This window comes from Garra rufa, chromosome 22 (genome assembly GCF_049309525.1).
Source record: "Garra rufa chromosome 22, GarRuf1.0, whole genome shotgun sequence".
NCBI lineage: Eukaryota > Metazoa > Chordata > Actinopteri > Cypriniformes > Cyprinidae > Garra > Garra rufa.
Genome location: NC_133382.1, coordinates 8,930,979 through 8,955,754, shown reverse-complemented (window position 1 = coordinate 8,955,754; position 24,776 = coordinate 8,930,979). Strand labels below are relative to the sequence as shown.

The following is a 24,776-nucleotide window of genomic DNA, read 5'->3' as shown; positions in this document are numbered from 1 at the left end:
GTTCATTTGCTCATATTTCTACATATAGTGTTTTCAGTTGCTTTGTTGAAATGCTATCTGAGTGTAAGTTGTCATCAGTTCAACAAAAAGCCAAGGCAATGTTGCAATATTTGAGATTTCAAATTAATTTGTCTGAAATAGAAACACAATGTTGCTTCATTCTTCCTTCCTAATCAATGATTTTAATTTATTCTGTTGCTTTCTGCGTCCATTAGAACCTAAATGGTAAACAAAAGACTTAATTAGATGCTCATTTATATTTCCCCCATAGGCACCGAAGTAATATTTAGTTTTACATTTGGTTGCTGTTTGTAAACAGGTCTTGATATATCCATAATTACAACGATATTCCCAGAAGGATTATACAAATTATCCCTGAGGGATTTTCTTAATTGCTCGGTGCTCTGAGAACACAAATCATATCATTATGTCAAATATTTTCCATTTCGATGTTTGTTTTGTAGTTATTTTTATCATCGTCCTAATTAGTCACAAAAACTGAACATTCGGTAACATAAACAGACTTTTATCGCATCTGAAGATTACACGTTTTTCTACCCGGAAGTATTTACAGTAAAGGCGAACTCTCCATTCTGCGTTATTAGAAATATTTCATCGTTTTTGCTGCTATAATTTTCATATTCCCGAAATTATACCTAATATAGACGTTTAATGCGAAATAACAAACAAACAAAAAATAGTTTGACGTATTCCGTGAGGTTTTCGCTCGCTGTGCGTCGTGACATCACACGCAGCGTGTCTCTCGGGAACGCGCGTCAGTGTGTGTGCGGGGCGGAAACAAACAGCGAAGCGTTCGGAGAACTGCGAGTTCCCGTGCGATATGACTAACTCCGCTAGAATATCGTGTCGATCTTTGTACTCCGCTCGTTCCGTATCTACCATCTCGTACCAATTACCGCGGGAGGAGTGTAAACATCTCTGAGGTCAGGAAGTGGGATGTGGCCCAGGTGAAAAGCTCGTTATATGGTTGCGAGCGTGGGCGCCGTGACTGATGGCACGCGATCGGTCACACACATCAGGATGACGCGTCGAGCGTGTGCGATCAATATGTGAATTTGTGTGTGGACAGTAGTTAAGAGAAATACCGAGCCATTGCAAGTCTTGCAAGTCAAGTCTTCGGTGTGAGTGTCAGCTCAGCATCATAATGGACTCGTCTGTGGCGCTGGGGAGGCTGGAGCTCGCGCGTCCGGTAATGACCCGCGGCTCGTGTTTACCGGAGGGCGCGCAGAGCGCTCACCTGAACGGCTGCGTGCCGCTCTCTCATCAGGTGGCAGGACACAAGTATGGCGTTGATAAAGTGGGTCAGTACACATTTAATGTCATTTCTTTTCATTTGAACCATCTTTCTGTTATTTTGTAATTGTGTACGGGGCTAGTTGTCACAAAATTTCTCAGCGACAGTTTTGTACAGTATATACACATACTTTAAAGATTTATCTGTAAAAAGCTGTGGAATAAATATTACCGTTATTATTTGCGAAACAGTATGCAGTTGATATTTTGTGGCTCTCACACTGTATGGGGTAAGTTGTCACAATTAAACAATCTTTTATATACTTTTCAGTTAAAACAATTGTGAAGCAGAAAACTACTGTTTAAAAATGTGAAATTAAAAATATAGATATATAGTAAGTTATACACCAAACAACCTTTATTATATTTTTTTTCAGTAAAATTTAAACAGTAAAACAATTATGAAGCGCACAATTATGAATGAAAAAGCAAAAATGTATGAAAGAACCTTTAAAAATAATGTAAAATAAAAATCTAAATGCTACTTTACATTAAACATTAAAAAGCTGTGGAAATATATATTACTGTACCTTGTACCATTTAAAAATTTGTCAAATTAGATATATAAATGTTACATTTTACACTACACAACCTTTCATGTATGTTTCTCAGTAAAATTTAAATTATGAAACACAATTATTAAAGAAAAGGCACAAATGTGTGAAAGAGCGCTTAAAAATAATGTCAAATTAAAAATCTAAATGCTGCTTTATTTAATAAAACAGTTAAATGTATAATGTAACAATTAAAATACCAAACTATTGTTTTAGCCAACAAATCATGTTTTATATCCAAAAAGCTGTGGAATAAATATTACCGTTATTATTTGTGAAACAATATGCAGTCGATCTTTCACACTGTATGGGGTAAGTTGTCACAATAGGAACTTGTCATTAGACAACCTTTCAAATATATTTCAGTTAAAATTAAACAGTAAAACAATTATAAAGCACAAATCTATTAACGAAAAAGGAAAAATGTATCCTGTACCATTTTAAATATTTCAAATTAGACGTATAAATCTTACATTATACACCAAGCAACCTCTTATATGTTTTTCGGTAAGCTTTTTTAGGCAGTAAAACAATTATGAAGCGCAAAATTAATAATGAAAAAGCAAAAATGTATGAAAGAACATTTACAAATGATGTAAAATAAAAAATCTAAATGCTGCCTTATACATTAAAAATGTGTAATGCAACATTTTTAAAACCTCAAACTTGTTCTGGCCAACAAATATTGTTCTTACAGAATTTTATTTTCTTAAAATTCTCACATATAAAACAAAATCAGGACAACTCAAATATAATGAGAATTTATGAAAAATAAATACTTTATTCTACATCCTTGGGATACAGTTTCAGTTAAAAGTCTATTTTTGTTGTACTCTTGAACTTTACCTTAATGTATGTTTGTTTTACCCAACGGCTATTCATATTTCAAATATATTTTAGTATTGAGAAATTTAATGTATATGTTTTTCTTTCATTAGGTGCTTGAAATAATCATATAAAATCACTGCTGAATTGAAAACAAGTAATTTTTTGACAAGAAGTTTGACTTCTAATCTTCTAGTTAGTGACGACTAGCCCTGATCTCCGTTTAGTATCATTCTGATGTCGCTACAGATTTACAGTTGCAATCAAAATTATTCAATCCCCCCCAGAGACTGCAGAACTTTACAGATGTTTTTTGCTCTTTCTGAAGATCCAGGACTAAATTGCATCTACAACAGTTTTCTGGCATATTAAAAAGTGATAATGTCAATATATAATTTAATGTTTTTGAGTTATTTTTTTATAACACAGCTATGTCAAAATTATTCAACCCCTATTCAACATTGCTGTTTTAAGACAGTTATTTTTATGGTCAGGAACAAAAATGTCTTAAGCCTTTACAAACTTATTCAAAATGGAATTAGCTTGGGGTGTTACACATAGTATACTCTTAGCCCATGCATGTGCTGATAGGGAGTAGCAAATATGGTAAAGTCAACAAAGCTCACACAAAATCAATAGAGAAGAAATAGTTTGCTATATTAGAAATTCTAAAACTACATGAAGATGTCTAAGACATTACAAGTCCCTAGAGACACAGCTGGCAGCCGTATTCCTTAGATTAATGTGTGTTGAACCAGAAAACCTTTGAGGCTGTTGAACAAAAAAGCACAATATCATAAAATGTTTGATCAGATCAACTGAGAAAAACTTGCAATGTACAGCCAAAGACTTGCAAGATGACCCAACGAAAGGACGAAAAATATTTCAATGATATGTACAAGAGGAACACTAGACAAGTGTAGTCTTCATGTTGAGGAATCTTGCTGAATACCACTCTTGACCAAGAAGAACAAAAAGGCTGCCTTGAACATCCAAATTCATTTGGATAGACCTGTGGAGTTCTGGAAGATTGTTTTATGGAGTGATGTGTCCAAACTGGAACTTTTTGGGCGTATGGATCAGCAGTATGTCTGGTGCAAAAATGACAAAGCTTATAAGCAGAAGAACACCATCTCCATTGTCAAACATGGAGGTGGGCCAGTCCTGTTATAGGGTTGTTTTACTGTAGCAGGAAGTGGAAAACATGACCATACAAAGGATATCATTGATTTTTGAAAGTATAAGACCATTTTGGCAAACATTGTGATGTCTTTTGTGCAAAGGCTGAAGCTAATAATCAATGGACTTTCCTGCAGGACAATCATCCTAAAGTATACGTTCAAATCTACTTACGCTTAGTTTAGGAATCTGTCATAGAATGTTTTTAAGTGGCCTGTTCAGTTTCCACATTTAATTCTCATTGAAAATACATGGCTGAATTTGAAGCAAGCAGTGGCAAAGTAAAAACCAAAGATTATCAGTGATCTGAAAGCTTTTTCAGGGGAGGAATGGCCCAAGATTGCAGCAGAAAGGTGACAGAAGCATCCAAGCACTTCCAGGCAGTGTTTATTGGTGGTTTTAAAGAATAAAAGATTCTACACCAAATTTACTTTCAGGGGTTGAATAATTTTGAACATGAATAATGACAAAAAATCGAATTGGCTCTAAACATTCATCAACTTACGTTCTCAGAATTGCTCAAATGTGTATTAATAAACTTTCTTTAATAGTTTACTCATGCCTTTGTTGAATTGTTCTCACAAAATGTTGTTCTCTGCAGCAAAATGTCTTGCAGGTCAAGGGGGTTGAATAATTTTGATTGCAACTGTAATAAAAAAAGCTGAGTTTAATGGCCTGAGAGGTTTCATTTGTGTCTATATAGTGCTGCTGACTCAGCCTGGATTTGTTTTATGACATGCAAAAACGGCTCTACATGCATGACCCATATAGTGAGTCAGTGGTAACACAATATTAAACAGAAATTGGCCAATGCTGTAAAACACAGCAAAGAGTCTGGTAAAAGTCTATTTTTAGCACTATTAACCTTTTTTGTATTGTGGCACTATTTTAATTAAAATGAAGCATATAACCAAAACGTCTTTAAAAAATGTTATACATTAATTTAATTAATTTACAATTAATGTTTATTTTAATAGTTACTTTGTCTATTCTATTTGTTTTTACTATTATGAACCTTTTTATAATGAATATGCACAGTTTTACATTTTTTAATCATTTAAGATTATAAAATAACAAACAAACTGAAAATAAGAGGGTAATATTTTAAATGTTATGATTCTTTAGGCTGAAGCTAATACATGTGTACATTACATGTACTGTCAGTCCCTGAAAGAATTGCTTCAGGTAATAGACATGTATGCTATTCATTTAAATCAGGCTTTATTTAAATACATCCTGTGGTAGCAAATTCCCCTTGGTTGATGACGTATGTTGTCATCAATTCACGCTTGTCATGTTTGCTTGTGTTTACCATCGATGTGAATGGCTTTTAAAATAGCTATTTTTAAAGAGGGGGAGCCTGACCTAAATTCAGAGCTTCACAGTCTATGACCGTAATCTGTAAGCCCTGCCAACCTAGTTCTCAGCAGCATATAGGCCAGCCTGTGATGTCATTTACACACACACACTGTGATTTCCCCTCACATCAGCTTCAAAGCATCTATTCACCGTCCTTTACTTAAAACTCAGTGGACACAAGCATTCATTCATCTATTTGAATCAATGTGTATTTAAAAAAAATATTAATAGTGCTTATTGGTTTGGCTTTTGCATTGTGATCATGACGGTAATGATTATGAGCAGTTTTTTTTTTTAATTGCAGGTATCTTGCAACATCCTGACGGTACGGTTCTGAAACAGCTGCAGCCTCCTCCAAGAGGACCCAGAGAGATGCAGTTCTACAGTATGGTGAGCGTACAAGAATGTTCTGGCTTCAAGACTGGTCAAGATCTGACATGTGACACACGGCCCATCACCACAATCATTTTGACACGTCCTTCGAATCAAAAACAAACAAAATTGCACCCGGATAACTTGGGGTCATGTCGAATATAAAAGTTACATTCTTTATTTCATCATATATGACCCTGGACCACAAAACCAGTCATAAGGGTAATTTTTTTTTTAAATTTAGATTTATACATCGTCTGAAAGCTGAATAAATAAGCTTACAATTATTGATACAACTATTTAAAAATCTGGAATTTGAGTGTGCAAAAAAATTTAGAAAATCGCCTTTAAAGTTGTCTAAATGAAGTTCTTAGCAATGCATATTACTAATCAAAAATTTAATTTTTATATATTTATAGTAGGGAATTTGCAAAATATCTTCATTGAACATGACCTTTATTAAAATCTTACTGATTTTTGGCAAAAAAGAAAAATCAATCATTTTGACCCATACAATAGATTGTTGGCTATTGCTATAAACATACCAGTGCTACTTAAGACTGGTTTTGTGGTCCAGGGTCACATATGTGCATGATTATCAGGAAAGCACTTAAAGGGGTCATCAGATGCCCATTTTCCACAAGTTCATATGATTCTTTAGGATCTTAATGAAAAGTCTCTAATATACTTTGGTTAAAAATTCTCAATAGTAGTGTAAAAAAACCACCCTTTTACCTTGTCAGAATCAGCTCTGCAAAATATCATCTCATTTTATTGCATGGGCCCTTTAAATGCAAATGAGCTCTGCTCGCCCCGCCCCTCTCTGCTGTGGGATTGCGAGCCGTAATGTTTACTTTATCCGCGTTTAGCTGCATTTAGCCGCATTTTTCGGCGAAACTTGCCAACAAGCACATTATTAAGAAAGGCCATTTGCAAAGATGCATAAAAAACCCTTATACTCCCTTCTGCTGTGGGTGAAGCTGTATCAGGAATGATTCACACGAACATAGAGACATATGTAGATTGGGATCGGCGCTTAACTTTTAAAAACTAAAGTAACGTTGTTTTCTGCCTCTTAAGCGGAGTAAAGGACGACTGCTATGTTCATTATTACATCTAACAACAGAACACCTCAATCACTCAATTAGAGTCTTCCTCTGCACCTGAGTCGACACAATGGCGATCGTATTCGGACTGTTTCAGATCGGTGAGGGCGGGTCTAAGGTAAGAATTATGTTAGTAAAAGCCTGTTTCAGACCAAAAACGTAAACCGTAACAATATGTTTCAATATTAATATTGAAAAGGGCAAAATGAAAATGTATCAAATGTATATAATGTAATTTTATAAATAATTAATGCTTTTTTTCTTAATACAAGAAGGCATTTACAAGCAAAATTATTCAGTTTATTAGTACAAAAAATACACTCAAAACTGTTCTTCTTAAAACTGTGTTTAATACTTAAATTATAATAATGTGTAAACAAACGTCCAATATTAACCAGGAATAAGTAAACCTTTTATCTATAGTGCAGGACTTTTATTATAAACGAACCCGAAATACATGTTTGGACTTATTTTGAAATGTTTATGCTTTGCGTACTACAACATATTGCAGTGTAAACACCATAAAGTATTGCAAATTGCTCTGAAACTGCAAAACGCATAACTCAGAACAGCGCATTTTTAATAATCACGAGGCTGTGTCACATTTCCTGGTTTTCCGTCCCCAAATTTAAGATGTCTTATAATGATATAACAAGGACCTGCAGGGACTTGTCTTATTTGTACACATAGTCCTAAATACATTTTATAGTACACATATCTATTTTTGTTGCAAATGCGAGTCAAATGCTCACACTGTTGACACCAAAATGATGACAACCTTTATGACTTTTTACTGTGGGACACAAGATATTTTGAAGAAAGTTAGTAGCCAAGAATTTGATAGTTGATTTCAATTTGTATGGACAAAAAGCACTTAAATATTTTTCAAGAAGAGTTTCACAGAAGTCATACAGGTTTCGTATGACATGAGGGTGTGTAAATGATGACAGAATTTTCGTTTGAACTTGTTCAGAACCCAGAATTTTGCTTTCTTTGTATTTATTTGTCATCCATTATCTTGTGCAATTAGAAGTTAAGAAATTGGAGAATTTAAAACCCATTAGTGCCTAGTATTGAGATTCGTGTTGGTCATCTGATTGCATGTGATCAGCGCTATGGTGCAGCCCAAAATGTTTTGTGATCTAATCGCACATAGTGAGGTAATCACACTCTTGTGAAATTCTAGTATTTGTTGTGCAAACACTAACATCCTGGAAAACTGTGAAGGGCCGCCTACTCACCTGTCAGTTGAACACTGCACTAAAACAAGGGTTTAAAACATTGTTATAGTGGTTAACCTAAATAGTTTTTTGATGTCTTACAGAGTAGGGTAGATAGTATAAAGCTGTATAAAGTTTTTTTGGCTTTTAGTATGAATATGTTAGACTTAATGTTATCTGTAATCTAGTGTGCTGTAAGACAATGACAGAATGCGCATTTGGAAGATATAAGCATTCAAAACTTGCAGTGTCTAACTTTTATGATTTTGATGAAATCATCCTGCAAAGCGTCCCGTCCCCTACACTATAAATAGAAGCCCGAAGTTGTGGCTAAAATCTGTCGCTTGTTCACAGAATTTGTATTTTTTGTACAGTAAATGGCACATAGTGCACTATATAGGGGATAGGGAACGAATCAGACAGTGAAAATATGCATTTTGTTGGTGCAAATGAAGTCTGGTTTCACTTTATGTGAATATATAGATAATGTGATCTGGATGAGATTGTGGCTGTCATACGCTATCAAATGAGGCTTTACGCAACAAAACCGTTTTGGCCCAAGCTGTGATATAAACAAAACGCTATTGGCCATTTAAAAAGGGGGTGGGACTGCTGAATATGTCCCGCCCTGTCTTCTTGTTTCAGTTGAGAATGCGTCAACCCACAGAATAACACTGCGTTATTCAAAGTAGGGCTGGGCGATATGGCAAAAATGTAATCTCGATAAATTTTTTTTTCCCATATTGAACGATAACGATATATATTTCGATATAAGCTGTTGATGTTGCCAGCTTTAAAATAGTATCCCAACAATGACTAAAGCCACAAAAATGAAAGGGTTCATTAAATTACATTTAAAGTATAGTTTATTAACAAAAACAGATTACAGATTTGGCCTTAAATTAAAACAACTTACTAAAATAAATTAAAAAAAATAAAAGTTGTGACAGAGTATGGTAAATGAGAGTAAATGTACAAAATGTAAACATAAAATTATTGTAAAAACATAATTTGTAACACAATTATTTATTTATTTATTTATTTATTATTATTAACACAATTGTTTATTTTCTCTATTATAGGTTGAGCTATTTAAATTAGAGGCAACCACTGCATTTTGAAACAATCTACAGTATAAATAACAAAAAATTACGACACGGTTCTTTCTTAATCGTATTAAGTGCAGACAATTCAGCCATAATCAAAGTAGGCTACTCTCTAAATATTCAAAGTGTAAATAGAGACGGATATTTCAAGCATGATACAGAGCTATAGACATACACAACCTATCATAGCCTACATACTACTAACAGCCTAGATATGTCATGTAGCCTAATTTGCGTGCATTGGGGGGATTAAAATTGCTTTTGAATGCGTGTGCGTTTTTTGCTTTCGGTTTCAGTTTTAACAATCGCGCCAAACTCTCAGCTGAGCTAAGAGTCACTTTTCAGGTAGCCAAACCACTTATATAACGGAATTCGTGTTACCTTTTTTGTCGACAATTTCAACATCTTTGGATAATAACTCGAAGTTAGTTTCACTTTCGTCGCTGCTTCCTCTCTCTTTTTTTTGTCGTCCTGGTATTAAGTTTGCTTCGCAAAGTGCGGTAGGAAATTAACTTTGTACTTTGACGTGCACGCACGCTGTACGCTGATTGGCTGTTGTCGCATATTTCTACTGTGTGATTGGCTCTTAGATTAATCCATATCGAGCAAAAAATGTCTAGAGCCTATCATCGTTATTAACATAAATTTTATCGCGATTCGATATGATATCGTTTATCGGCCCAGCCCTAATTCAAAGCACTTCAGTGGGCCTTTAAATACACTTAAAACCAAGCATAATAACACAAACTTACAAATTAGTCTTACAGTACACACAGAAAATTACAAAGTGGGAAATTAATTTGGAATTAAATGTTTAATAGGTATTCAAAGACCCTTTTAAAATGAGATAAATATCTATTCTCTGAATGCTATTAAAAATATTAAAGGATTAGTTTACTTTCAGAAAAAAATAGTTTACAGGTAATTTACTCAGCCCATTGTCATCCAAGATGTTCATGTCTTTCTTTCTTCAGTCGTAAAAAAATTATGTTTCAATGGTGCCCCCAAGTTTGAGCTTACAAAATGCGATCCCAGCCGAGGAAGAAGGGTCTTATCTAGTAAAACGATCTGCCATTCTTGAAACATATTGACTATTTATGTACTTTTTATCCTCAGATGCTTTTCTTGTCTCATCTCTGCGATTCGCATGCGTAGTCTGTGTAATCCGGGTCAATACAGTTAGGGTATGTCAAAAAACTCCCATCTCGTTTTCTTCTTCATCATCGCTGTTGTACCTTTTTTTTTTTTAAAGGGTCTTCTTTGATCATCTTTGCATGTTCACTTTGTAAACACTGGGTCAGTACTTCTACAGCGATGTAGGACGATTTTGAAGTTGGGGAAGAAAACGAGATGGGCATTTTTCAACTGCCTAGAACCGGAGTTCACGCAGACATAGACAAGACAAGCGTTTGAGGTGAAAAAAGTATGTAAATTGTCAGTTTGTTTCAAAAATGACTAATCGTTTTGCTAGATAAGACCTTTCGTCCTTGGAAAGGAAGAGCCCTGTTTAGAGCCCTTTGAAAGCATTTAAACTGCATTTTGGAAGTTCAAACTTGCAGGCGCTATTGAAGTCCATTATATGGAGTTCCTAAAGAAACATTATTTCTTATCGACTGAAAAAAGAAAGACATGAACATCTTGGATGACAAGGGTGTGAGTAAATTATCTGTAAATTTTTGTTCTGGAAGTAAACTACTCCTTTAAAGTACATTTACAGGCTTAGTAAGCTATCTAGAAAATTTCACAGTGTGATCTTGTTGTTTATGTCAGGTGTATGCTGAAGACCACTGCGACCCCTGTCTTGTAGACCTCCATGCGCACCTTCCCAAGTACTACGGCACGTGGTCCTCACCAGACGCTCCCACAGGTACACAGATGGATGCATGAGGAGATTGGTGGATTTACTGTACAGTATGAGTTTGGTCAGCACATCTGCTTGCTCTTTTCCACAGACCTGTACCTCAAGCTGGAGGACGTGACACGCAGGTTCCAGAAGCCATGCATCATGGACGTGAAGATCGGCCAGAAAAGCTATGACCCCTTCGCTTCACAAGAGAAACGGGAACAGCAGATTAGGAAATACCCGCTGATGGAGGACATCGGCTTCTTGGTTCTGGGAATGAGGGTATGTTTGTCTTTAAAATCGATGTGGAATTTATTGGTTATTTCTGAAGGGATGATGGATTAGCTATCGACCATTAACTATTGATTAATGAGTTAATGAATTAACTGTTGACTCATTGACCTGCTTGAAAGATTAGTTTATTTCCAGAAAAAAGAAAAAAAAATCCTAATAAATTACTCACTGCCATGTCATCCAAGATCTTCATGTCTGTCTTTCTTCAGTCGAAAAGAAATTAAGGTTTTTGAGGAAAACATTTCAGGATTTTTCTCTATATAGTGGACCTCAGTGGGAACTAATGGGTTGAAGGTTCAAATTGCAGTTTCAATGCAGCTTTAAAGGGCTCTACACGATCCCAGCCAAGGAATAAGGGTATTACCTAGCAAAACGATCAGTGATTTTCTGAAAAAGTACACATTTATATACTTTTAACCAGTGACTGGATGACTGGATGGAAGATGTAAAGGATTCTTTTGGTGTGCGGATATAACAAGAACCAAAATAGGTCTGTTTTTTAATGCGTTTGAAGTGTTACCTGCTGTCACATTCACATTGTGAAACTTGTGAATTGCATTGGGGTCGTGTATGCTGTGTAATTCGAAGCAGAACCACAGGGGTTGATGTGTGAGGTGTGTAAGAAAGGCTTTGAATGCAGCAGACAGATAGTGTCACAGACTCACCTAGCACGTTCAGAGGTGGTTGTTCCACTCTCTACTGGCTATTTTGAATCATCTCTTCTTCCTGTATACAACCCAAACACTTCTGTCCTTCAACAGTTAGCCCTTGTCAATCTTGTTTTAATCTCATCGTTTAGGCCTGAATGTGGTTTTGCTCTTCCAGAGGTCCTGCCATTTCATCTGATGATGAGCTTTAGTACAGCCGGTGCCAGAGCCTTGTGTTTTAAGAGGTTTTAATTAATGGTCAGCAGCTTTAGAGCGGGCAGAAGGGGGTAAAGCTCAGTGCTGTGTGTGCTAGAGTCGCATTTACTGAGCTCTGGACTCAGCAGGCAGTAGGAGTACTGTCATCAACACTGCTGGAGCGAAGTGTTTGAATAGCTTGGGAGGGAAATTTGGTCTGTATAATCAAATGGAGCATGCAGGAACACTTGTTAAGAACCCTTGTTAAAAAAAAAAGTGGACTCATCATTTACTCCAGTAGTGGTTGAAGCAATCATAAATCCTCTAAACTGCTGAACCTTGATTATTTTAAACCACTGTGGTTAAAGGGTTAGTTCACCCTTTACCCTCATGATGTTTCAAAAAATGCAAAAAATGCTTTTCTTGTGATTTTTTTTTTCTTGTTTCCTGCCAAAATATCTAAAAATTCTTAAATCTAAAAGGGTTTTATAGACGAGTAAAAATAATTTCTTGTTTTCAGAAAAAACAAGTCAAAATTAAGTGAGTTTTTGCTTGAAACAAGCTAAATAATCTGCCAATGGGGTAGGAAAAATAATCTTGTTTTCTGTTTGAAATAAGATTTTTTTTTTTGCTTACCCCATTGGCAGAGTATTTTGCTTGTTTTAAGCAAAAACTCACGGAATTTTGACTTTTTGTCTGAAAACAAGAAAAAAATTGTTTTACTTGTCTAGAGAATCCTTCTTGATTTAAGATTTTTTAAAATATTTTGGCTGGAAACAAGACAAAAAATCGAAGTAAGAAAGCCTTTTTGCAGTGTTCTTTCATCTTCGGAACACAATTTAAGATATTTTTGATGAAATCCAAGAGGTCTTTAACCTACCCTAGACAGCAAGGGTACTACCACTACAAGGCCCAGAAAAGTACCAAGATGATCGACAAAGTAGTCCATGTGACATCAGTGGTTTAACTGTAATTTCTCTGAGATTTCATCAAACATATCTTAAATTGTGTTCCGAAGAAAAACGAAGGTCTTACAGATTTGGAACAACATGAGGGCGAATAATTAATGACAGAATTTTTCATGCTCATAGTCAAAAAACTGTAGCAAATTTAAGAAACGTCTAAGATGTGCTGTTACTGCTCTCATAAAAACACATGTAGAGTTTTAAACTTACATTTGATGTCTAACATAAAATTTTTTAGATATGTGTACATTTTAGTCAGAATTACTGGACAGTTATTTCATTTATTGATCTCTTTTATCAATTAGTTGTTGCAGCCCTGCTTGCATTCATACCTAGTCGTGCAGATATAATTTTCTTTTTTTTTTTTTGGTCTGAGGAAATGGCAAGTTTCAACAAAGCTCTATTTTTAAATGCGTTTGAGGTGTTAGATGCTGTCACAAAATCAGTCATAAGGGTCAATATTTTGAAATTGAGATTTATACATCATCTGAATAAATAAGCTTTCCGTTGATTTATGGTTTGTTATGACAGGACAATATTTGGCTGAGATACAACTATTTAAAAAATCTGGAATCTGAGGGTGCAAAAAAATCTAAATATTGAGAGAAATCGCCTTTAGTTGTCCAAATTAAGTTGTTAGCAATGCATATTACTGATCTTTACTTAATATCCTAATTATTTTTTGCATAAAAGAAAAATTGATCATTTTGACCCATACTGTGTATTGTTGGCTATTGCTATAAATATTCCTATGCTACTTATGACTGGCTTTGTGGTCCAGGGTCACATATGAGCGAGCATATTGATTTACTGTATGCAAACACACACACACTACTGGTCAAAAGTTTGGATTAATTAGGATTTTCAGTTAATTATCATGTAACAATGCTTACCAAGGCTGCATTTATTTGATCAAAAATATAGTAAAAATGTAATATTGTTCAATGTTATTGCAATTTAAAATAACCCTTTTCATGTAATTTATAGTGGCTCAGCAGATCACAACTCATTGAGCAGATTATATTACGTTTTAAAATGTAACTTTGCTATCTATTTATTACTTACAGCACACTTAAAGGGATAGTTCACCCAAAAGTGAAAAATTGTCATTAATTACTCACCCTCATGTCGTTTCCAAACCTGTAAGAACTTTTTTCATCTTCAGAACACAAATTAAGATATTTTTGATTAAATCTTGAGAGCTTTCTGACTCTGGATAGACAGCAACACATTTAAGGCCCTGATTTGCTTTTTTGTTCAAGAAACATTTCTTCTTCTTCTTCTTCTTCTTCTTCTTCTTATTATTATTATTATTATTATTATTATTATTATTATTATTATTATTATTATTATTAGCGTTGAAACTTTAGACCGGTGGTGTATGTGTATTACTGCTCTTGAAAATGTTGTTTGTCAGTTATATTATTAATGAGCATACAGAGTGCTTGTATCTGTTTGGTATCCGTGTTCTGTAAACGCTCCGTGTGGATCTGAACGAGGTCTCTGCACCAGATGTCTTGCGTAACGCATCCTGTTCACTTAGCTTACGCTTACCAGTTTGATTTGTTTAGTCATATGTTTTCTTGGCAGCACGTATATGTGAATAAATCTTGGAAATAAGACAAATTCCAGAGCTATCTGTAATTTCTCAAAGATTGACGCAGGAGTTTGACGCAGATGATGACAGCTCTTCCCTTTAATTGTGTCATCACATGTGTAAGGGATAATGTACAGGCAGCCGGTAGTTATCGCAGAAATAAGCCCCGACAGTGGGATCAGTCTTGTATCACACTGAAGGGGCTTATTTCGCGATAACTACAGGCTGCCTGTACATTATCCCGCTTATTACACGGCTACTTGCCACATAAGGAAAAAAAAACTGGACATGAATATGAATTTGACATCTTTTATTGGCATATTTGTTTTAAATTAACATTTTTATCCTTCCGCGGAGCGATATAGTACCACGTGACTAACATTCAAACTATGTACGTTAGTAAGACAATTTAAATAGATTAATGTCGAAATTTTCCATTGTTAATTGTGGTTTTCCAGTGTTTGTCACAAGATGGCGCCAAACGGTAATCTTTGTTGGCACGGAGGGATTTTAAACATACAAGTAGTACCGGCTATGCGTTATTACTTTGGAGCGGTGATTATTTGAAAAGAACGAACCTGCAAATGTCTCAACTGACCAATCAGAATCAAGCATTCCAAAGAGCCGTGTAATAAAGAAGGACAACAGTGATGGACTAATGATGTGAAGAGTAAGCCCAAGAGTCCAAAAAGAATGAACCCCAAATTCTTCTGTGGTGCAAGCAGTTTTAATTTAAGTATGGTGTGGTCTCCAAACATATTCAATCCTCATTTGCTGCATGTTTTAAAACTAAACTGAAGAGAGAAGTTCATGCACTGAATGATTCATATTTTCAGGAAAAGCAATGAAAATCTGTTTTGCAATAGAGATGAATAAAGCATGTAACAGATTATATTAATTATAACAGAAAAGAAAGGTTGCCACACAGGTCTAGAGAGTATGTCAGGGGTTACCAAAGATTGCTAAAACAACTTGGTTTTTAACTTTTAATAAATATGTACTAATTATTTACCCTGGAAATCCAGAGGTCTCGCAAGAGCACAATTTGTATTGTCTCTGCTAGACACTCTGGCATCGAGCAATGATGCACGTTACTGCATTACGTAAGCAGTTCTGGGAACCAATCAAATCGGTGTATCTGATGTAGGCGGGCCAGAGGCGAGCTAAGCTGATGACGACAGCGCTGCGACGTCCGGAATCATTTAGTAAACATTGAAAGATGGCTACAGAAGAACACCAGTTGTTTGAAACGGATTTGGCCGCTACAATGAACGAGTTAGACTTGGCTTTTCATATAAAAGAGGAACAGAAAACCGCGCTCGAATCGTTCCTTTGTAAGAAGGACTTTTTTGCCGACTGGATACGGCAAGAGTTTAAAGGGATGGTTCGGAGTAGAATTGACTTCATTGCTATGCACTCCGAAGCCCATGTAAATACCCCATCCGAAGTTTTTTTTTACCTTAGTCAAACATTTATGGAGATATTAGAGTTTTTCGAATTGCTTGTTACAGGAGTGAATGGTACATGTGATGTATCTCGTAAATTGCGCCACTAAACGTGCAAGTAATCTTACCAAACTTGTACAGTAGTGTAAATAGGTTATGTACTCACAAAACGCTGCATAAGCACATTTGTAAGTCCACCATGAGTGTTTTAAAAACACGTTTTAGCCGATCCCTACTAGTCTCAAAAACTACAAATGGCGACACGTCGACGTCACTTCCCTGGTTTGAAAAAAGCACGTAAAAGTCCTCCTACAAGTTGACATGCACACAGATGTAGTAGGAGGACTTTTACGTGCTTTTTTAAACCAGGGAAGTGACGTCGACTTGTAGTTTTTGAGACTAGTAGTTCTCGGGTAAAACGTGTTTTTAAAACACTCATGGTGGACTTACAAATGTTCTGATGCAGCGTTTTGTGAGTAAATATCCTATTTACACTACTGTACAAGTTTGGTAAGATTACTTGCACGTTTAGTGGTGCAATTTACGAGATACATCACATGTACCATTCACTCCTGTAACAAGCAATTCGAAAAACTCTAATATCTCCATAAATGTTTGACTAAGGTAAAAAAAACTTTGGATGGGGTATTTACATGGGCTTCGGAGTGCATAGCAATGAAGTCAATTCTACTCCGAACCATCCCTTTAATCTAACAGTTAGCTCCGCTGGTAGCTAAGCGTATGGGGCTCACACGGTGTATTGTTGTGATTGGTTGTGGCGTTATCCGATTGCGTGCAGTGAGAGTTTCAAATGCACGCTTGGTGCCGCCCCTCGAGTTAGGCCCTTTTCATTCCTCGATGCCAGACCCTAATCTTAATAGATTAGGGTCTGGATTTTTTCCAGGCTACTAATTATTATGATCATTGTAATAAATTATGTATTAATTACGTCCATTTTAAAATATTTAAAAATGTAATTTATTCCTGCGATGCAAAGCTGCATTTTCAGCATCATTTTTCCATTATTTCCTTCAGAAATCATTCTAATATGCTGATTTGCTGCTTTTATTATATTTTGCAACTTTATTTTTGTGAAACCCATGATGTACCACCATTTAAGTTTTTTTTAAATATAAATTAATACTTTATTTAGCAAGGATTTATAATGTTAAAAACATTCCAATTTCAAATAAATGCTGTTTTTTTTTTTTTTTTTTTTTACTTTTCTGGGGGAAAAAAATCCAAAATGTAATCAAGCAGCTAATTATAACCCCTTAATAAGTTATATTGTAATAATATTTCATAATATTACTGTTTTTACTGCATTTTGAACAAATAAATGTTGAACATAAACAGCTTTCAATAACATAAAAAAAATTTGAATGATTCCAAACTTTTGACCAATAGTGTATGTATTTTACTAAACCATTTTAAATTAAAGGGTAGGGTTAGTATAACGCAAACATCATTGGCAAACATCAAAAGCTTTCACTAATATAGTGATGTGTGTGGGAGTGAGAGGAGGATATGTTTGGATATCTGTGCCATCGGACAGGATGAGCTTATCACACTGGCCTCTCCCAGCATCCTCAGGGTCTTTTGCTTCTCTCTTGGGAAACATGGGTGGAGACCTCTAAACTCTTTATCATCCGCTCATGATGGATGAGGTTTACTCAACACCCTTCACTTATGCAACAGAGCCATGTCGCTCTTTATTATCTCAGAGGAAATTGTCTGGTCGTCTGAGAACAAGCTTTATATGAATTGCCTTGCTTTGTTTGCACATGGATTTAAATATGTAATGTAAAACTTTCCTGATCGTATCGAATGCAAGTGTGAGGCAAGATGTGTCAGTGCATCGCCCTTTCATTAAAATAATGCGTAATGCACAAATAATGGGTATTATCTTTCTAATAATAAATGGCTCAGAATCAATTATTCCTTCCGAGAATGCATTTCAAGACATTTGTCAGGTTTTTGTCCTTAAAACGCTCTTGGGTGGATGGCTAATTTTTTACGCATCTCATCTTAGCCTCCATTACTAATTCCAAAACATAATTTTAGAGCTATATTGAGCCTTGAGCCATTGATAATGCAGTTGTTAATGCACTCTAATGCACTTATTAGAATGAGAGAGAAATTGTAGCTATGTAATTGTAACAGGAAAGACGTCAAAACCCGGAAGATTAATTCGCCATGGGTTCTCTCAAGATTTTCCTATGGGGTTTTTCAATTTCGGAGTTAAATAAGGTCTGTGGTAAACATAAATTGACTATACCTAAACTTTATGCTCTATAATAAAATTACACGTACCAATATCGAAAACACAAATTTTTAAGCTGCAATGTTTACTTTAAAAAAAAAAGTGTGTTTCTAATATGTGACTACACAAGAATGTTTGGGGTTTGAGTGTGTGCAGTTTACATTGTACAAAAAAACCCATTTTAAAACCCCATAGATAAATCTTCTGGAAACTCATGGTGAATTAGTCTTCTAGGTTCAGACGTAACAACTTTAGCACTTTATTACCTGAGGCTATGTTTACACAACTATGTAGTCAAAAACAGAAAAGTAAAAAAAAAAATTGCAGTGAAGGTCTTACAGGTTTGAAACAACATGAGGGTGAGGGTTCATGTATACACGACAACGTTTTCAAAAAAAATCGTGTTTGCACATAGGATTACTCATTTGGGATATTTTTTAGGATTCTTTGAATAAAAAGTTAAAGAGAACAACATTTATTTAAAATAGAAATATTTCTAACAATACATTGTTAGAAAATTCCAACAATATACACTACTGTTCAAAAGCTTGGGGTCAGTAAATGTTTATTCTTTCTTTTTTTTTTGAAAGAAATTAATACCTTTATTCAGCAAGGATGTGTTAAATTGATAAGTTAAAATGCAGTTAGAAAAGGTTTATATTTTAATAAATGCTGTTTTTTTTTACTGTTTATTCATCAAAAAATCCTGAAAAAAAAGTATCACAGGTTCCGAGAAAAAAAAAAATTGGCAGCAAAACTGTTGCCAACATAGATAATTCTAATAATAAATCAGCATATTAGAATGATTTCTGAAGGATCATGTGACAATTAAGAGTATTGTCTGATTAAAATTTAGCTTAGCATCAAAGGAATACATTTTATTAAAAAGTATTTCCCTTGTGTTTTTAAAAAGTTTCATGAATACACAAACTTTTTAAAAGAATTTGCGTTTACACATAGGGTCTATTCGTGAAAACTGGCAAAAATGCTGTATTATGAAAGCCAGGCCAGTAGTTGGCACGCGGTTTGTTTGCACTTTAAAATCAACTCGTACTGTGCATGACTACATACCTAGCACATACTGCGCACACGCATGACGTCACCGTTTTCAAAGATTCCCGTATTGGTTGTTTAGACGGAAACGATAATGGTGGCATTTTCAAAAACTTGCACTTTGAAACCTGTTTTCAAAATTATGCCGTTGTCATGTAAACGAACAGGCAAAACACAGTTTGCCGTTTTTGGCTAAAAACTTTCATGTAAACACCCCCTGAGTTTGTATGTCTCTTAACAGTTCAGCCGCAGCATCCCTACTAATACCAAAACTGTAAGTTTATCTGCTTCAAAAACAGTGATGTTACCACCTCGCTACTGAAAAATGTCATGTAGCTTTTCAGCTTCGAAAGCATGCTTTCTATCTATCTAATAATAAAAATGTATTTTTGTGGGGATAACATGAACATTTGACATGAATTTTTATTAGGGATGCATGATATGAAAAATTCTAACCGATACCGATAGCCGATAATTAAGTCCTTCTTTTGGCCGATGCCGATACCGATAACCAATACATTCATATTTTTATATGATAATTTTGTGCACACAGGAGAATACAAAATCTAAGATAAACTAATGAAATTTATATTATATATCTGGGTCTAACAATCATAGCAAACAGTCCTGACTCTTCAAAAATGTTTTTATTTTTTTGTGTAAGGCACCACAATTCTAAATAAAATAAAATGCTTTGACATTTTGGGATCTTACATATAGTCCATTCTTATTAATCATATTATGAATGTGTGCAGCAGCCAAATCGTACAACGCGGGGAATAAAACATCAGAATCAAGATAAAAACATCTCAACTTTTCAGAATGCTGCAAGCGCAATGCAGGTCATGTGACATGAACCAACCAATCAGCTTTATCCTTTCCCTTAATAACACTGAAAGCACTGGCAGTGGCAAGGTGGAGAAACAGCTTATCAAAGCTGTACAGGAATAAACATTTTTAAATAAATTTGATAACAGAGCTACTGCAAGCGATTTTTAATGCTGAAAATCGTCTCAGGTTACGTATGTAACCCTAGTTCCCTGAGAATAGGGAACGAGACACTGCGTCCTCTAGAGGGCGCTTTTGGGGAACGCTGCAGCGTGCCTCGAGTCTGAAGAATGCATAGAAAAACTACATGAAATGGCCGGCGCCAGCGTATGACGTCACCGCGGCGCGTCAGTCGCTGCCGTTGCGTCACTACCGGGCGACCATAACATAAAGAGGCGCCCGTGCAACACAATACATCTTCAAAGTCTGAAGCTTTATCGTCCGAAGCATGGCGAAGAAGCCTAGAGGACGCAGTGTCTCGTTCCCTATTCTCAGGGAACTAGGGTTACATACGTAACCTGAGACGTTCCCTTCCGAAGGGAACTCTCACTGCGTCCTCTAGAGGGCGCTTTTGGGGAACGGTATACCAACACTGCCATGCTGAGGGGAGTGCATGCTAAGCCAGCGAGCACTAAGCAACAATTCTGAGAGGAATTGCCCCTACTAGGACGTGGTGACGGCTGTCAAAACGTTACCCCTCCCGGCCAGAGGCCTGACCTGTTACCCACTTACCAGACTGGGTAGAACCCAGGGCACAGCTCAGGCTTGGAATTATAGTAATTCCTTCTGAGGGAAACGGCTAAGCTTCGATGGAAACTTAGACTTGTCAGAACCAGAAACTACCGCAACATAGGGCCTAGTTCCCTCAGGAACTGGCTCCCATATGAGGGCAGAAACCTGTCCTGGGTCCGTTCAAAGGGCCACTAGTAGTGGCGCGCCCTAATAGTGGATGGTCAGCAGACATCAGCTAAGATATCAAAGGAGTCGAACCCAGGGAACCGGGGTTGTGAGCCGACTCCAATAGATGGGAACAAGGCAAAACGTGTGACCCATACCAAAAAGGGATTTAAAAGAGGAACCCAAACTTGGTGGGAACCTACCAACACGTGGATTTTATAGAAGTGCCCCAGGTGTGTGTGCACTTACCACACTTGTGGTTTTAACTGGAAGACGCCCAGGCATAGCGTGGGACGCTTACCGACATGATCGGATTTAAGGAGAGTGTTTTCCCAGAGGGTTTCACTATCAGCTCCATGCCGTCTGAAGAGACGGAAAGGGGATAACCCTGAAGGTGAGGGGATTGCCACACTAACCCTCCCCTGGACAGAAGCTCGCAAGCTATCTGTCAACAGAGAAGAACATGGAGCTGAGACCATCCTGCAATAGTGGACGACAGTGGAGGACAAAAATCCTGACCCTGATCCACAGGGAGAATCGCTTCTCCAGAAGGGGGCACTGCTGTCTTTTTAGGGAACCCTTAATGAAAAGGGGAAGCGTGCACAGCCCGGTCCACGCGACCTGTATGAAGGTCTGGCAATCTCACGAAGGTGGGTTGGCGCTCATAGAAGACCCTTCCCAGAAGGGGAGCTGCACAACCGAACAGGAGCGAATGCTCTCACTGTTACCCTTCATAGAGGGGAGCATACATCCAGAATAAAGGCTGGAGAGTAGAAACCTGAAGCATGAAGGTCAAGCTCCTACCCTGGGAAACAGGGAGGAGAACTTGGCCACCAAGGAGTGGTGCTCTTATAAGTGAACCCTGGAAAGGGGGCACGCCAACATCCTTGTAGCAGGTCCATAACTCTCAAAGGTCTGTCCCTGGTAGATTCCTACCCTCAGGAGGGAGGAAGCATTCAGTCCTGGGAAGTTGCTCTGAAGGAAACCCTGAATTAGGGGAGCTCAGGTCCGTTCCAGCAATCCTGCGCACAGGGAGGAACGTGAGCTCTTAACCTTAACAAACCCATTCCTCAGAAGGGGGAGCACTCAGTCCTGGGAAGTTGCTCTGAAGGAAACCCTGGATTAGGGGAGCTCAGGTCCGTTCCAGCAATCCTGCGCACAGGGAGGAACGTGAGCTCTTAACCTTAACAAACCCATTCCTCAGAAAGGGGAGCACTGTTTGCCTTGAAAGTTTCTGGGAAGCTCCGAAATGAATAAGGGCAGCTTCCTAGTTCAGACACTTCGTAAACCTTTCCTCAGAAAGGGAAGTGGAACTAGGCCTGGGGAGCGAGAATCGATCCTAAAGTGACGGCTTTCTAAGGTGTTAAACACCGAAGGATGCTCAAACCCTCTGTAGGGGAGACATTCGACAGCCTGGGTGTAGATCCTACATCAAGTGCTGCTTCAGCCCTCAGGCTTAGAATGAGGCGACTTGGAGAGAGTCTCAAAGTAGCGCTCAGATAAAAACCCCTTTCCTCAGAAAGGGGAGCGCACACCGAGAATCAAGACCCCAGCTGGAAAGCGTGTCACCAGGTGGTGCTCAAATAAAAAGCCTTTTCCGCAGAAAAGGGAGCAACCAAACCTGCTCCGAGTCCGCAGCGAGCACTCCGGACTGCTGGTACTCCTATGTAAGTGAACACCTGTCTCAACAGGTGTAGACACTCAGTTTCCATAGAAACCGTATTTAGGAGAGGACACGAAGCGGATCCTCGCACGCAGGCCGTCTGCAACAGAGTTAAACATACTAGTGCAATCTTAAATATAAATATCTTAAGATGCTTACCTAGGGAGAAAGGAAAAATTTCCTTTTGCTCGTTTAACCACTGAAGGGAGAAGCCCGATTGTGCTGGAACGAGTGTTGTGTAGACGGACACCACCATACAACCGGAAGGGAGGGGTGCTCCGTTGAGATGTTTCCACATTCCTTTTCTGAGGGAAAAACACAACACGCAACCCAAACCCTGCAGGCAACACGCCTATCCAGCCATAAGGGGGGCGTAACTAGGGAGTTATGCTCCTGTCTCAACAGGACATAAGTCTACACTAGGCCTGCAAAGGACAGCATAAGCATACCAAGGGCAAACCTAAGAAAAACTTAGGGAGCTTACCTTGAAGAGGACAGAGGTCCTATGTGTAATATATGCTGTAAGGGTTGATTTACCGCACAGCCTGTGGAGTGGAGAGGGCAAACACTGCCGTAACCTTAATCCATAGGATCAGAGGGGGCGTCTGCCGTAGACTCGTCGTATTTCTTCTGTGAATAGAGAAAAACATACACAGGTCTGAGACAGTATGAAGTTCCTTCACGTAAAAAATGGATCATACTCACCCATTTAAAAGCATCCTGTTTCATAGAAAGAGGCGGGGTTTTTTTTTTTTTTTTCAGAGACCGCCTGATTCCAGACCGTCCGAAAATTAGGGTTCTATACAGGTAGAACCCCCAAAGGACATCATGGGTCCGGGGAGTGCAGGAAGCTTAAATGGAGACAGGGGAATTAATATGGCGACCCGACTGGACCGAGGGAAGGAGAGGTATTACTCTGACCCCTGCGAGAATTTTGTCTCGCTTGGATGACTTCCCTGAAATCCTGTCTGTCACCTCTCGATCCGCGTCGCCTCCTAGACCTGCTCGCAGGCGGGGGAGGAGCGCGGGATGCAACACTAGCCTTCTGCACCTACCTCCGTTCCTCAGAAGGAGGCGGAGCAGGACCCCTGTGGTGTTCGGGCTAATACCTGGACCTTCGAGGGATAAAGGATTTTTCAGCAGATCGGCTGGGTAGGCTTGGAGCACTGCCATGGTGTGCAGTGCACCCACCGCCTGACCTGCTGCTGCATACGCTCTGCCGTTCAGCAGGGCCGGAGAAGGCAGAGAGGGAGTCTTGAGAGAGAAAGCCCGCCCTGTGGAGAGATAGCATCTCTTCCACAAGGGGCGTCCTCTCATAGCCGTGGTCGCGCAAACCCTCGATACTAGCATAGTTCGCAATGGACGAACTATGAATGCGCGCCGCGTACGGCTTTTTCCAGACCCTCTCGATTTCAGTATGAAGATCGGGAAGGAATGGGAGACTCACCAGAGCTGGATGGTTATGGCCTGAAAAGATATCGCTCGTCAAGGCGACCCCGCGGCGCTATCTTTCTAGCCCGCTTCCACAGCAGGACAAGCCTGGCCGTGGTGCGGTCCATAACCTCTGGCAGCTCTTCGTATGCAGGGCAGGAAGGTAGAGAGGATTCAGCCTCAGCGTCTTCATCCATCTCTAGCATTTCCTGCTCTTCTTGGGTGGAACCCAAAAGAGCACTTGCTCCTGGATCTGATGACGTCAGCGATAACGCACCATCATCAGCTAGGAGCCTGTCGTCGTCTCCGGCTGGCGAGAGAGAGAGACCCCTCTCAAGATCGTCAGCCAGTTCCACTTGCGAGCCCCACGAGCTCAGTTTCCTCCGTGCCTCGGCAACGGCAGGACCCGAACCGCGAGGGGCAAGTGGACGCTCATCTTTCCTCAGAAAGAGAGACAGACGAGACCGGAGCTTCTTCATAGAGAAGCGCTCATAATGTATACACAATGCCCCCTCAAGGACATCGCGTGTGTGCTCTTAGCCCAAACAGAATATCGCAAAGATCATGTGTGTCATCAGGTGTCAAATAACGCGGACACGGATGAACACACCGTTTAAACG

General features: G+C 38.1%; 1 protein-coding gene across 1 annotated transcript in view; it reads left to right on the top strand.

Annotated features, from left to right (window-relative positions):
• The first annotated feature begins 798 nt into the window (after positions 1-798).
• The window catches only part of ipmkb (inositol polyphosphate multikinase b), a 36,323-nt gene continuing 12,345 nt past the window's right edge, over positions 799-24,776 (top strand). Inside the window, exons 1-4 of the mRNA XM_073828573.1 lie at positions 799-1,322; positions 5,536-5,621; positions 10,806-10,902; positions 10,988-11,160. Coding sequence (XP_073684674.1) covers positions 1,166-1,322; positions 5,536-5,621; positions 10,806-10,902; positions 10,988-11,160 — 513 coding nt within the window. The 5' untranslated portion in view covers positions 799-1,165. The remainder of the gene's footprint in view (positions 1,323-5,535; positions 5,622-10,805; positions 10,903-10,987; positions 11,161-24,776) is intronic.